The sequence below is a fragment of the Erpetoichthys calabaricus genome, chromosome 13 (assembly GCF_900747795.2).
Source record: "Erpetoichthys calabaricus chromosome 13, fErpCal1.3, whole genome shotgun sequence".
In the NCBI taxonomy this organism is placed as follows: Eukaryota; Metazoa; Chordata; class Cladistia; order Polypteriformes; family Polypteridae; genus Erpetoichthys; species Erpetoichthys calabaricus.
This window is the reverse complement of record NC_041406.2, coordinates 44,513,977-44,528,479: the sequence shown is the minus strand read 5'-3', so window position 1 is coordinate 44,528,479 and position 14,503 is coordinate 44,513,977. Positions and strand designations below refer to the sequence as shown.

The window sequence follows — 14,503 nt, the reverse complement described above, 5'->3', positions numbered from 1 at the left end:
ACACACAAAAGAATATGCAAAACACCATAAGAAAACACTCTTCTTTCTCCTCCACGGCAGCTTCATCCTCCTCCTCCCGACTCTGGCGCCCAGAGTGGTGACTGTTGGCTCCTTTTATAGCCCACCCGGAAGTGCTGCAGGTGCTCATTGACCTACTTCCGGCTGTACCTCCGGGTGTGGCTGCATTCCCACCCAGATGGGCTCGTTAGGCCGTGCAGCTCCCCCTGGCAGTAGCCATGGAGCCCAACAGGAATGAGCTCTGGTGTTCCAAAATATTGGCCCTGATGCAACCCAAGGGGGCTGCCACCAAGTGTTCCGAGGGACGCAGTGTGCATCCCATGGCTGCACCCCCGGATCCAGTGTCAAAGGGACGTCCCGACCAGGCATGGGTCCTGGCCATATATATATATATATATATATATATAAAAAAGAGATAACTGTAAAGGAAAGCTGTGCTTGTACAAATATTGTACAATGTGTTAACCAACAAATAAATGGGGTTTGATACATGGCACATTTTTTTTTGATTTTGTGGGATGAAATCATTCTAATATGACAGACTTTATTATGGTAATATTAGCTTTACTTGTACATCACCTGCTGCAACACTTAATTTGGTACAAAAATAAAAATTCATAAACATCCATTTGCTCATTTAAGGTTTCCTTAGATGCATCAAGAAGTGAGAATGTTCACAATGGTTTCGATGTTAGGGGTGTTGACCACGTTGCCAGATTACTGTAACCCAAGTAGATCTGAATTAGGTTTTCTACTGTTTCTTCCATTATGCTGAGAAGGTTGTTTGTTACTACAACAAGTTAGGTATGCTAGTTTAATTTCCATTTGTGATTTCTTGATTTTTACTGATTAGCCCATTCATTATGATGCTATAAAGAATCTTAATAATGTAGTTTTGGCTACTTTTATCTATACATAAGTACTGAGTATGGATGAAAAAATAAGTAGAGTCTGGAGCTGACATCCTCCAGAGGGAGTTGTAAAGGCACAGATCTGTAGGTTAAGACCAGCTTAAAGGGGTATATTTTGTTGAAGGCTAAGCTAAAATCAATAAATAGCATCCTAATGTAAGTGCCTTATCTATTGACGTGTTCTAAGACAATGAGCAGAAAACAGAAACCTGATGTCATCCATTGACCTGTTATTTTGTTTCATAATCTGGAATGTCTCTGTGGAGGCTGGAATTTTGTTGTTGATGTGAATCATTACGAGCTTTGCCTAAACTGGTAACAAATCTTAGGAAGGACACTCAAACAGTTAGTATCTTAATGTGTACATGTGTATAAGATAATGAGAAATGAGAGGTAGAACATGTCCTGGAATGCAGCAGTTAGCTGATTTGTTTAGAATTTAAACATATATTGTGAAACTCTTACTGTACCTGCTGCTTTGTGAGTTTTTACCTTTCTAATGCTTGAATATTAGTACATCTTTCTGATTTATGTTGACTTTATGGCTTAAATACTCCTCAAACTAGGAGAAATGTAAACATTCTTTCACATTTTTTGGATAGTCTTTCTTAATGTGTGTGTATGTTTTTCTTTATTTGGAGCTTTTATATGGTATCTTTCTTTCATTTTGGCCAACAAGTATATATACAAAATAAAAATCTGTGTGAAATATGGCACTGATAGACCAAGTTTTTAGCAACAGCACAAAAACAAAGCAAAAACAGCAGGTGGTGTAAAAGGTTCTACCACGTGGTATTTCAAGCCTGTGGTGGCCCTATGTGATGACACAGCCAATGCGGAGATCTGCCTATTTTAAGACTCCTCTAAAACATATGCCTTAAACAAATATACAAAAAATACTAAGAAAAGTAATGTGCATAGAATTTCAAACCATATGAAGAGCTAATACATTTAACCAATTTCAGGGCTGCTTAAGAAGCAAATATCCAGTGGCCAAGGTATGACGCGCCCAACAGGATTATTGTTCACCTGACATAAATTGTTTCTTAAAAATAAATCACACATAGTAGAAAATAAAGTACAACTATTAGAAAATAAACAAAACCCTGTTTCCACATTGAGCCAGGCTTTGCAAGCCTTGTATTTCTGTATACCTGGTGGTGTGGCCCATCAGTCTAACTGTAAATTACCAACAACCACTGATTTGTTCTCAGTATCTCACTCTGTCTCAATCCTGGCCACTTTCTCCTGCCAGTAAGAGATTGCGCCATTCAGCTCTTGACTCTAAGCTTAACTGTTCATGTACCATTAAATCCTCTCATGAAGACACTTGTTGCCAGTTTAGCTCAGGAGAAGATTTTCTTTAGGAACCTACTGGCTCCCAGTAGGCCAGGATTTTTTAGGCAGATTCCATTTGGGACTGTATGCATTTTAGATGCCAGTAGGTTTACTAGCTACCAACCAGGCCACAATGTTGTCCATATCTCCTTTAAAGAGGCAACTTTCTCTCTCCTTCTGCAAGTAGAATGCTGTCACTGCTGAGTCTTAAGGTCTCCATGTCATTCCCTTCTTCATCCCTCTTTGTCTTGAGATGGAGTGTCAGACATCCATGGCACTGGACAGTTATGTGTCCTAGCATCCTAGAAAAGAAAAAAATTGCATGATTGCAGCCAGGTCACCACTCTTTCTTTCCTGAACAGGTCCTCTTCCTGTTGTTCTTCCATGGTATCATGTCTAACTGGGTCTACCACTCCTTAATGAACCCTGCTTTTCTACCCTTGCATGTACAAGAAATTTCATTTCTCAATCAAGGAACTTTTTTCATTCAGATGTTTTGTGGGAAACAGTCCCATGTCATATGCCACTGTGGTAATACCGTTACACCTAGCAATTTCCCCAGTATGCATCTGTACATATTACTTAATGACATGTTTAAAAATTATTGGTTGACGTAGGTGTCAAATATTGGAAAATAAAGCTTGCACATTTGTCTTGTATTTGTGTTGGTTTCTTCCTTGTATGCTTGTTTCCTTCCACATTCCAAAGAAATTCATTGTTTGACTGTTGAAAGTAAATTAGCGTAGCATGAGTGAATATGCTTTTTGATGGACTGGTGCCCCATCCAACATTGTTTTTTCTTAGCACACCTTGTTGGAAGTATAGTTCAGAAAACAAATGGGTTTATATTTCTTCTTATCTTCTTTGCAGCTGTTAAAGGATTTTCCAGATGAATTACGCTCAGACATTACTATGCATTTGAATAAGGAGATTCTGCAGCTCTCTGTATTTGAATCTGCCAGTCGCGGCTGCCTTAGGTCTCTCTCTCTACACATCAAAACCTCTTTTTGTGCTCCTGGAGAGTACCTTTTAAGGCAGGGAGATGCATTGCAGGCTATTTTCTTTGTCTGCTCAGGTTCAATGGAGATTCTCAAAGACGACATGGTGCTGGCAATTCTTGGTAAGTGATATTTCAGTAAGTAATATTCAATTGTGCTAACATCGGTATACAATAAATTACAGTGATTTAAGATTCAGATGCTTTGTTTTCTTCATAGTCTTGTTTTCCTTCCACAATCCAAAAAACATGCAAGTTATATTGAATGGAAACTCTAGATTAGCTTAGCTTGAGTGAGTTTGGGTGTGTGCAGCAGTGTCCAGATTTGGTTTATGCCTTGACCCCGGTGCTGTCAGGATAGGCAGTGACACCCACTACATTAAAATATGTAGGGTAAAAAGTGAATGGATGAATGGTTGGATTAATGAAATCTAGTAGAATTCCTGTATAACCAAGACAAGGTAAGATTCTCAGGTTATTTTTAGTATATTACAAAAAAAACTAAATATTTGAACATAATATTTTAAGGTAATTATAACCATAGAATTTAAAACAAATGTTTGAGGAAAATAAGCATTAACCATCAAGCAGTAGACTGACAATTAGTGTCATTATATATTGAATGAAGTTTTTTTAATCTCCTACACCGCTCAAATGTTTTTAAGAGGTTAATATAGCCAGTGATTAAAATGTAATAACTTGGAGGTTTTTTGTGTCTATACTTTTATATAGGGTATTTTTTTGTTGTGTTTGCTTAAAAAAGACTATGGAGCACCTTTCTCAGATTTGACTTAGCTTCTACATCACAACAAGCAAATCTGTGACGTAACAGATACTGTTACTGCAAATAAAAGCTCAAAGGAAAGCAGCATATGAAGTAATATGTCATATTGAAACAATACAGCATATTTATAAAATATTTTTAATTTGCTTACAAAAGTGTTATGTAAATTATGCATGACTAGGTAGAAATGAATCAAATGCTGCTGCAAGTGAATTTAAGAAATGTAAAATATATCCTAGTTTTAGGCAAAGCAGGTGCTTATATTTACAGATTAGACATGCAAATCGTTAACATATTACATATTTAAATGTTTCTCAGATTACTCAGTCTTTAATTGCTGATTGTATCATGTTCAGTTTTATGCATATGGTAACTTTTGGATTATTGTGGATAAAATGTATTTTGCAGAATATATATTCCAGAGTAACCATGTGAACAAGAATAGTAAATTTGCAGATTTACAACCACATTCCTGATGTGATATACTGCAATGTAGTTATCATAAATGAACAGAAAGAACAATGTTTGTTTATTTATTTCATTCAGTGGCAGAATAAAGGCGCCTAGATGCTAAATAAAGATTTTGTAATTTTTGCAGGCAGGAATCAGTAATCAAATCAATAAAACTTGTCATCATTTTGGTCCTGACCAAGTTTGAAAAATATCAAAATTAAGCAAATTTATTCTTCAACATAATCCCTACTAACCCTAATATGTTTTATTTACAATATTCACAAAGTTTTTCCATATTACTGAAATAAAATGTTTTGTCTTGCTTGTGCGGCCCGTTTTCTGCAGTTGGCTTGATATCTTCATCATTTTCATAGCATGTCACATGGAGGTAGCCCTTCAGATTAGTGAATAGGTGGTAGACACCTGTTTTTGTTGCAATGATAGATTGGCCATCAAGTTCTGTGAAGAGGATTACTTGTGTTCTGTTTTGTGTGTTACTGTATATTCACCCCATTTTTTGACACCCATTGCACACCCATCCTATCTGGAAATGGTTTCTCTTAATTGCCTTTCCCAAGTTTTCATCCTTTTTTTTTCCCCTTACAAGGGTATTTTTGGGAGTTTTTCTTGTCTTCTTAGGGAGACAAGGCTGGGGTGCTGTCAAAAAACAGGGTCTGTTAAGGCCCATTTTTTTTGTTCTTTATTTCGCCTTATACAATTTCTTGTATTAGGAATTTGTTAGCTTTCACATACCCCTTGGGGTCAGAGCGCAGGGTCAGCCATTGTACAGCACCCCTGGAGCAATTACAGGTTAAGGGTCTTGCTGAAGGGCCCAGCAGAGTAGGATCTCTTTTGGGAATGTCGGGGATTCGAACCGGCAACCTTCTGGATACCAGCACAGATCCTTAGCCTCAGAGCCACCACTCTGCCCTTAAATGGACTTGTCTGGGGTTGAACCCGTGAAGTTTTGATTACCAGTGAACAGCTGATAGCATTGCGCCACCGAAGCAGTCGTATCAAATGCCCATTGTGGCATTCCTTGATATATTTTTGGCTATACAAGAAATGAATTGTTGGTGTTGTTGATCTGATGCTGGAAACCTAAAAAATGTACTATTTGTAAATTGTATTGTTAACCTTTGTTGTAAACATAATAAATCTGAGCAAGCAGCTTTATATATTGCAGCTAATTATATAAAACAACAAAATGTCCAGCTTTTACAAGATGGCTGCAATGTCCAATGGACAATGGCAACAAGATGCATAAAGAAAGAGGAACGCAAGGGCTAGCATATCCGATGAACAGTGGTTCCTAAATGTACGACATGATTGAAATAGATGGACATACCATTGTTCCAGTTTAAATAAACAGGCACTTTGCTATGCTTCTTAATAATATTGTACACTGCTCATTTCGGTTCTTTGCTTAATTCTTACCTAAATAATCCTTAGTTTGTTTAACATTGGGAAGATTTCTGGATTTAATCCCTGCTTGGACTGAGTTGTGTGCTGTGTCTTGAGTGTTTTATAGATGTATGGTTATTGTATCAGCAAATGTAGTATGCCACACACTGTTTCCATGAGTTCTTGATGAGAACATCATTCAAACTTGCTGTGTCACCAGCTAGCATAAGCTGTACAATGTCTTTCAAGTAAATTGAAAACTTTTTCATGAGCCATGCTTATACGTCTGGGTTTCGTCATAATCTTGTCACATCTCCAACAGTATATTCAATAGGACATTTTTATTCTACAAACCACGTTCACACACATGTTCAGATTCAGATTCCTATTCCTTTTATTGTCATTGCACTTAGTACAATGAAATTGCAGCAATCCTAATGGGGCAGTCACATTAATGGACATAATTAAATTATTATTTATAATACAATGCAATATAATACAATACAATATCTAAATACTGACTTAGGTATAATGCACATATGAACTAAGTACAATAATAGAAATAGATAAATAATAACTTGCAAAGAATGTAAACATGTACTTGTAGTTCAAGACTGACTGTTATTATATTGGTCATTGTCAATCATTATTAAGAGTATTAGTAGTATTCAGTTCTCGTATGGCTCTGAGGTAGAAACTGTTCTTAAATCTGTTTGTCCGAGATTGGATGGACCTGAACCACCTACCAGAGGGCAGCAACTCAAACAGGTGATGTCCAAGGTGGGAAAGGTCTTTCATGATGTTGGCTGCTCTATTGAGGCAGTGAGAGCTCAAGAGTTCCTCCAAAGAGGGCAGTATATAGCCAATAAGTTTCTGGGTAGAGTTTATGATCATCTGAAGGGCTCTCCTGTCTGCCAATCAGCTGCTGGCATATCACGTTGAAATGCAATATGACAGCACACTCTCAACGGAGCAGCTGCAAAAGGACACCAGCAGCTTCTCCTTCAAGTTGTATTATCTGAGGATCCTCAGAATGTAGAGTCTCTGCTGTGCCTTCTTGACTGCCACTGTGGTGTTTTTGGAACAGGAGAGACCTTCAACAACGTGTATACCCAAAAACTAAGCAGGAATTCTTTCCACACATTCTCCATTGATGTATATTGTGTTGTGCCTCCAGAAATCTATTATAAGTTCTTTTGTTCTGGTAGAGTTCAGGGTGAGGTTGTCCTCAGTACACTATGCAGTCAGTCTTTGGACCTCATCCCTATAGGCTGTCTTGTCTGCTCCTGAAATGAGTCCAAGCACTGTTGTGTCATCCAGGAACCTAATGGTGGTTTTGGTGGAATGAGAGGGTACACAGTCATAGGTATAGAACGCAGATGGAAAGGGGTTCAACACACAGGCTTGTGGGATGCTGGTGTTGAGTCTGAGAGTGGAGGAGAAGTCAGGGCTTAATCTAACCATATGAGGGCAGTTAGTCAGAAAATTTTGAATCTAGTGGCAGACAGATTGTGAAAGTCCGGGATAACTGTGTTATAAGCCAAGCTGAAGTCTACGAAGAGAATCCTCACAGAGCTCCTTTGCTGCTCAATATGGAAATGTGCGGTATGGAGAGGGCATCTTCTGTGGACCTGTTTGCACCTATAAGCTTAACTGGTGAGGATCTATGGTGACAGAGAAGCTGGCTTTGATGTCTTATAGGACCAATTGTTTGAAACACTTCATAATAACTGGAGTAAGTGCCACTGGACAGAAGTCATTGAGAGTTCTGATGACAGTTTTTTTTTTTTGCATTGGAATGATCATGGTAGACTCAGGCAAGATAAAATGATGGACTTATACAGGGAAAGATTGAAGATCTTTATGAAGACCCCAGAGAGTTCATTCACAAATTCTTTTATTGACCTGTTTCTGTCCTGTCACTCCATCAGGACCACCAACCTTTCTTGAGCTGACCGCTTTGCGCATCCACCTCACATTTTGCTCTTGCTCTGTGAAGGTCTGATTGTAGAGGGTTGGTGTGGGTGAGGTGAGACTGCTGAAGCCTATCTGCTGTGGTTTAGAAGTAACTGTCTCAAAATGAGCAAAGAAATAATTCAGTTCTTCAGTAATCGAGAAGTCCGCATCAACAGCAATGTGGTTGCTGGGTTTGTGATTGGTAATATGCTGGATGCTTTGCCAAAGTCACCGTGGGTCACTAATGGCAAAGTGGTCCTCAGTCTTCCTTTTGTAGGCTGTTTTAGCCTCTCTGACGGTTCTCTCTAGGTTGTCTATGGCCATGCTGTAAAGGGCTTTGTTGCCAGACCTGAAGGCTGCATTGTGGTGCTTGAGGGGAGATCTAACCTCCTTTATCATTCAGGGCTTCTGGTTGGGGTGCACATCAATATTTTTGCTGACAGTTACATTGTCGATACAGTTTTTAATGTAGCAGAGTACAATTGTTGTGTACATTTCAAAGATCTGTTCCTCGAAAATGACCCAGTTAGTCCTTTCAAAGCAATCCTGAAGCTGCAAAGATGCTCCTTCAGACCATGTTTTAACAGTCATTGTGGTAATTTGGGCTTCCCTTCTGAGGGGAGTGTATGCTGGAGTCAAAAATATAGATAAACTAGCAAAATACCCGCGCTTCGCAGCGGAGAAGTAGTGTGTTAAAGAGGTTATGTAAACATATATATACATAAACATAGTGTATATACATAAATATATACATATACACATCCACATATATATACATATATCAACATATATATACACATACATATATATATATATATATATATATATATATATATATATATATATATATATATATACACACACATGCAGACACATATACATATATATACATATACATATTTGTATATCTACATATATATACACATATATACATATATATACATATACATATTTGTATATCTACATATATATAAACATATATACATATATATACATATTTGTATATCTACATACATACACATATATCTATCTATCTATCTATCTATATATATATATATATATATATATATATATATATATATACACACATATATATACAGTATACACATATATATATATATATATATATATATAGCTGATTAGCCAGTGGATTCGCTCACTGAGTGCAAGAGAAAAAAATAAAATGTATGTATAAAATAAGTTAAATTGCCAAATTTATTTTTCCACAAATAAAGAGCACTTACAATAACATAGAAATCAATATAAACAACATTAACATCATTATCATTTGAGAATATGAAGTAATATATAAGAAGCACATTGCATATAAATATAAATTATTAAACATTAAAATGTTCTTCTATAAAACAGTACCGTGGCTATTAGTTTGTCTGTCCAGGATTTTAAATGAGCTGTAGCTCGCAAACCGTTTCACCTATTGACTTGAAATTTGGTACACAGATACTACGTCACGTCTACTATTCGCTTTCCCACACATATGAACACATATATATATATATATATATATATACACACATACATATACACACACATACACATATATACATATACATACATAGTGAGTTGCAACACGGGCTGTGATTGTTACATGGGAGGGAGACGACAAATCACAGCTTCCCGCTTTGTAATCGGGCTTGTGATTGCTGCTTTGACGGATGTCCAGATCCCACAGTATTTCCCCTTAGGAGAGGCGTTAGGCAAGTGTAATTGAATAGCGGTGGTGGAAGTTATTACTCTTTTTATCTTTATTTTATTTTATTGTAGAATCAACTCACAGCTGCGCGCACCAGTGCGTGCGTGGCGGATGCGTACGGCTGACGTTTTCATTGTCTACCACTTTCGCTAATCATTCTTGAGGCAGATTGAAGACTTAAGTGCCAGCTTAACTGAAAAATTAAAGAAAACATACTAAGTTTTAAAAGAAATCAGTTTTAACGGGAAAAGATGCCAACGAAAGAAGAGAAGCAGCGGGACGCTAGGGTCAAGAGCTGCTCATTAAGCAGCAAGCGCATCAACCTCTGAGCAAACGAATGCTAAACGTACAGAGAAAGAGGATAAATACTATGAATGGTCATGTCAAGTGTATTCACTCCACGTTATCGTGGAGTGCGCTGTTACTGGTATTTTGATAAAAGAATCTGAATAACATATAAGAATCGTATAAATTATTAAACAGTAAAACATTAACATTTAAGAAGTAAAGATACATTGAGTACTACTGTAGTGCTTTCGGGTATAGTACATTTTTTGTTTGCCCATTACATGCATAAATGTATAAATTTTTTGGTGTACCTACCCAAGAACACACGACATGACCCGGCAGTTAAAAATTTATCGCTCCAGCAATTTTAACTCTGTTACAAAGTCATCTAATATGGTATTGCAAATGGCAGCGGGAGCGTTTCTATAAACTCAATTTAAACTTACTGTTTACACCGTGCTTTGAAGATGCATAGTATGCGACACGTGTTTCGCCGTAATTGTGGGCTCATCAGGAGTACACAGTCACTGTACTCCCTTACGGGAATCGATCCTCGGACGTAGAGGCGAAGCCCCTAACGTTGTGCCACGGCGTGAGGTTCGTTCATTTGACAGCATGTAGATCGGGGTAATTACATTGCAGGCATTCGTAGTCTGATTCACAATCTGATTGTATGGGTGGTTACCTACCAGGTAACGCTTGTGGTTGGTGAGCAAGTCGGCTAACTTCTGCCACGGTGCCCTCTTTCAGTTGCGAGAAGCAGATCATACAATGGTTGAAATAGTTAAATATATATAGCAAAATCACCGCGCTTCGCAGGGGCGAATATGGTATTGCAAACGGCAGCGTTTCTATAAACTTAAAGTTACGGTTTATATCGTGCCTTGTTTCATATTCTTTTCCTACCTTATCAATTGTGTAATGTGTTTTTTTAACAGGTTTGATTAATGCAAGTGATCACTCCTGCTGCGTTCAGTCACTTCACGTGAGCCACTCTCTTGTGTGATGTTGCGATGTCCACGGGTTTATTTAATGTTAGCTAAGACCCGGCAGTTAAAAGTTTCTCGCTACAGCAATTTTAACTCTGTTACAAAGTGATGCAAACTGTCGTTTATACCTCGTGTCTTCTCATTAAACTTGTATCTCGCGAATATGGCATTGCAAACGGCAGCGGGAGCGTTTCTATAAAGTTAAGGTTACGGTTTACACCGTGCTTTTTTATACCTCGTGTCTTCTCATTAAACTTGTATCTCGCAAATATGGTATAGCAAACGGCAGCGGGAGCGTTTCTATAAAGTTAATTTAGACTTACGGTTTACACCGTGCTTTTTTATACCTCGTGTCTTATGAAGATGCTTGTATGCGTCACTCACTCGCTTCTTATTGTTTCGCTGCCTTGTCAATTGTGTAATGAATGTTTTCTTCTGCGCTCTTTGGGGCTCCTCCTTCTTTTCTACGTACTGAGTTCACAGTCAGTTCACATGATTACGTGGGAGGCGTGATGACGCGACACGCAACTCAGTCTCCTACGGCCATCTTGCTGCCTACCATTACAGTATATGGACAAAAAAGAGGTTCCAGTTATGACCATTACGCGTATAATTTTGAAATGAAAACTGCCTAACTTTTGTAAGTAAGCTGTAAGGAATGAGCCTGCCAAATTTCAGCCTTCCACCTACACGGGAAGTTGGAGAATTAGTGATGAGTCAGTCAGTCAGTCAGTCAGTGAGTGAGTCAGTCAGTCAGTCAGTGAGGGCTTTGCCTTTTATTATTATAGATGATCTGACTGGCCTAAATGAGGTAACTGTTTTGTCTTATAACAATTCTTGATTTTTGAGTAAGTGTTGTCCAGTGTGTTTTTTCCCCTGGTTGCACAATTGTTGTGTTGATGAGATTTAGGGAGAACTACTTTTAAAACCGTGTGGTTGAAATCACCAGCCATAATATGAACAGCTTCGGGATAAGTGTTTTGCTGCAAATTAAAGGTATCAAACAAGTAACCTAGAGCTCTGTCAGAGTTAGCATCATGACAATTTCCGAGATAAGTAAAAGGGCCTGCATTTGATTGTCAGATACTCCAAATCAGGAGAGCAGTGATTGCCTATGATCTTTGTATCAGTATACCAACTATTATGTACGTAAATTCAATCCCCCAAATTTACCTTTGCCAGAGTTTTTGATTCTGTCCCAATGTAATGCTGTACGTCTTGATGCGTCAGGTATAAGCAAATTTAGCCACGTCTCTGTGAATAGCAAAATACAAAAGTCACTTATGGGTTTGTTCTTGGAGATCTGTAGATGTAATTTGTATGTTTTGTTTGTGATGGATCTAGCATTGGTGAGAAATATGATAGGAAGTGGTGATTTATGCAGATGTTCTGTTCATGTGTATTACAGCTTCTGATACAGCTTCATGAATTACATGATATATTTATTTATTTTAAACATTTGCCTTTTTTATTAATGTACTGTTCATCATTAACATATTTAACTTAACAAATCTGTATATATGTCCATACTTCCATTCTTTGCATATTTCTTTTATTGTGAGGCTTTGTTCATTCTTGACTTTCTTATATGCCTAAACTACCTTTCAATTTAGAGTAAAATATTTTTGAAGCCTGCGGTGGGCTGGCGCCCTGCCCGGGGTTTGTTTCCTGCCTTGTACCCTGTGTTGGCTGGGATTGGCTCCAGCAGACCCCCGTGACCCTGGAGTTAGGATATAGCAGGTTGGATAATGGATGGATGGATGGATATTTTTGAAGCTTCTTACTTTTTGAGGCAGATGATAGTCATTTCAATTCAGAAGCTTTCCTTTATACCAGGCCAGGCTTCTTCATTTTTCAAACTCTAAAGCAGAACTGCTTATGTATTTTTTGCATATTGTTGTGCTACATTTGTCATCTTGACAACACAATCTTACAGTAAATGTTTTTGCATCAGTAGATTTTGTTCTTGCTACGTTGAGGTGTAGGGTTCAGTGGGAACATTCATATATATAGTCAGACTTTTGTTTTCTCCATGTTCTTATCCTGCATCTCTTTGTGCTTTGTAGTGTGTACAGTATAAACTTGTTTTTTTTAAAGGATAGGTTTGTTAAGGTTAGTATTATTTTTTAACGGACATGTAATTCATTTACCCCAGAAACCTGTGCTGTTAAGTAAAGCATAATTTGTAAATTGTAGAAAAACATGTCTACTTCAGTGGCTTACAAAGGTCTTCAATGGGGTACCAGAAGAAACTTGAAACAAAAGCCTTAAAACTTGAAGAATATGTCTACTTTGAAATGGAGAATATTGCAAAGTGTTGATTCATTCTTAAGATAAGTGCATATCCATATACTTTTTACATGAATAAAAAGTGAAGAAATTCAGTTGCCCTTTTCACTTCATTCCCACTCTCCATATGCAGCAAGCTTTCATCCCCTGGGTTGTAGTTTCCTATAAATTGTTTTTTGAATGGTGAAGTTGCATTAGTACTTGCAGATTTTAGCACTTAGGCTTGTTTTTTTTTTGGTGAGATTTTTATTTTTATAAGCATTCAGACAAATAAGCACTCATTGTATGTCATCAATATGACCAACCATGAAGATGATAAAACATTTCATCTTTTGACTGACCCTTATCTGTTTGAGCCAGAATGTACTGACGTGGAATTCCAGCATTTTGAAGACAAAGAAAAGAAGGGACATACTTGGAAAGACAAAGAAGGAAAAATGTACACTTTGAAGATACAGCTCAAGACAGCTTGGTAATGATGGTGAACATCAAAACAATGCATATCAAGGGCTGATGTTTTTTGGGTAGAGATTGTCACATACTGCTGCAATCACTGGAAAATACAGGTGTGAGTGGGGATTTTATTTCAGCCATCATCAGCCATGGAGGTCTGGAGATGTTTTTCCATTAAGCAAAATTATATTGAAGGAAGAGACTAAAATCAGAAGGACTAAACAGGCAGCTTTTATCAAAATAATTTAATGATCTTACTAGCTGCAGGAGTGCATTAATTAGTGCTGATACCTCAAAGCTCCAAGTGGCTGTGTGAAGTTTGCACATTCCAGTGTGTTTGTATGGTGAGTTTCCTGGATTCTCTACTTTTACCTCCTACACCCCAAAGATATACAGGATACAATATGGCCACTTGATTTTAATTTCATATCCTGGACATGTGCTTTTCCAAACCATTTTATCAGAAAGGCAATGTCATGTTACACAGCTACAGACATGTGCTTTATGTCATGATATGCAACTCCTACTCCTATTCCTGTTATTCCGTACTCAATATAATAATGATCCTATATACAGTACGTATATACTGGCTATTATTTACCTGAAAATCGCATTCATGTTGGTTACTGTAAATAGAGAAACTCAGGAAAGATGGTGCCAACAATATTTGGTAAAATTTGATATCACTTTAGTTTTATCTCTCAGTAACACTGAGAGTATAGTGTATTTTCTGAAATCTTTGGTAAATTCTAAGGTTTTTGTTTGACGATTCTTTGTTATTATATACCACCATTATAAGCAACTGGGGGAAGAAGTGTTTTTTTATTAAAGTAATGCTGTACTTACAAGCAATTGAATGCATGCCATGATAATGAAAAAATAACTGACTTTAAAAAAAAAAGAACTTAT

The 14,503-nt window shown here is 37.4% G+C and overlaps 1 protein-coding gene across 1 annotated transcript in view; it reads left to right on the top strand.

Annotated features, from left to right (window-relative positions):
* The window catches only part of kcnh8 (potassium voltage-gated channel, subfamily H (eag-related), member 8), a 278,164-nt gene that overhangs the window by 201,196 nt on the left and 62,465 nt on the right, over positions 1-14,503 (top strand). Inside the window, exon 10 of the mRNA XM_051936034.1 lies at positions 3,138-3,387. Within this exon, the coding sequence (XP_051791994.1) occupies positions 3,138-3,387 (250 nt within the window). The remainder of the gene's footprint in view (positions 1-3,137; positions 3,388-14,503) is intronic.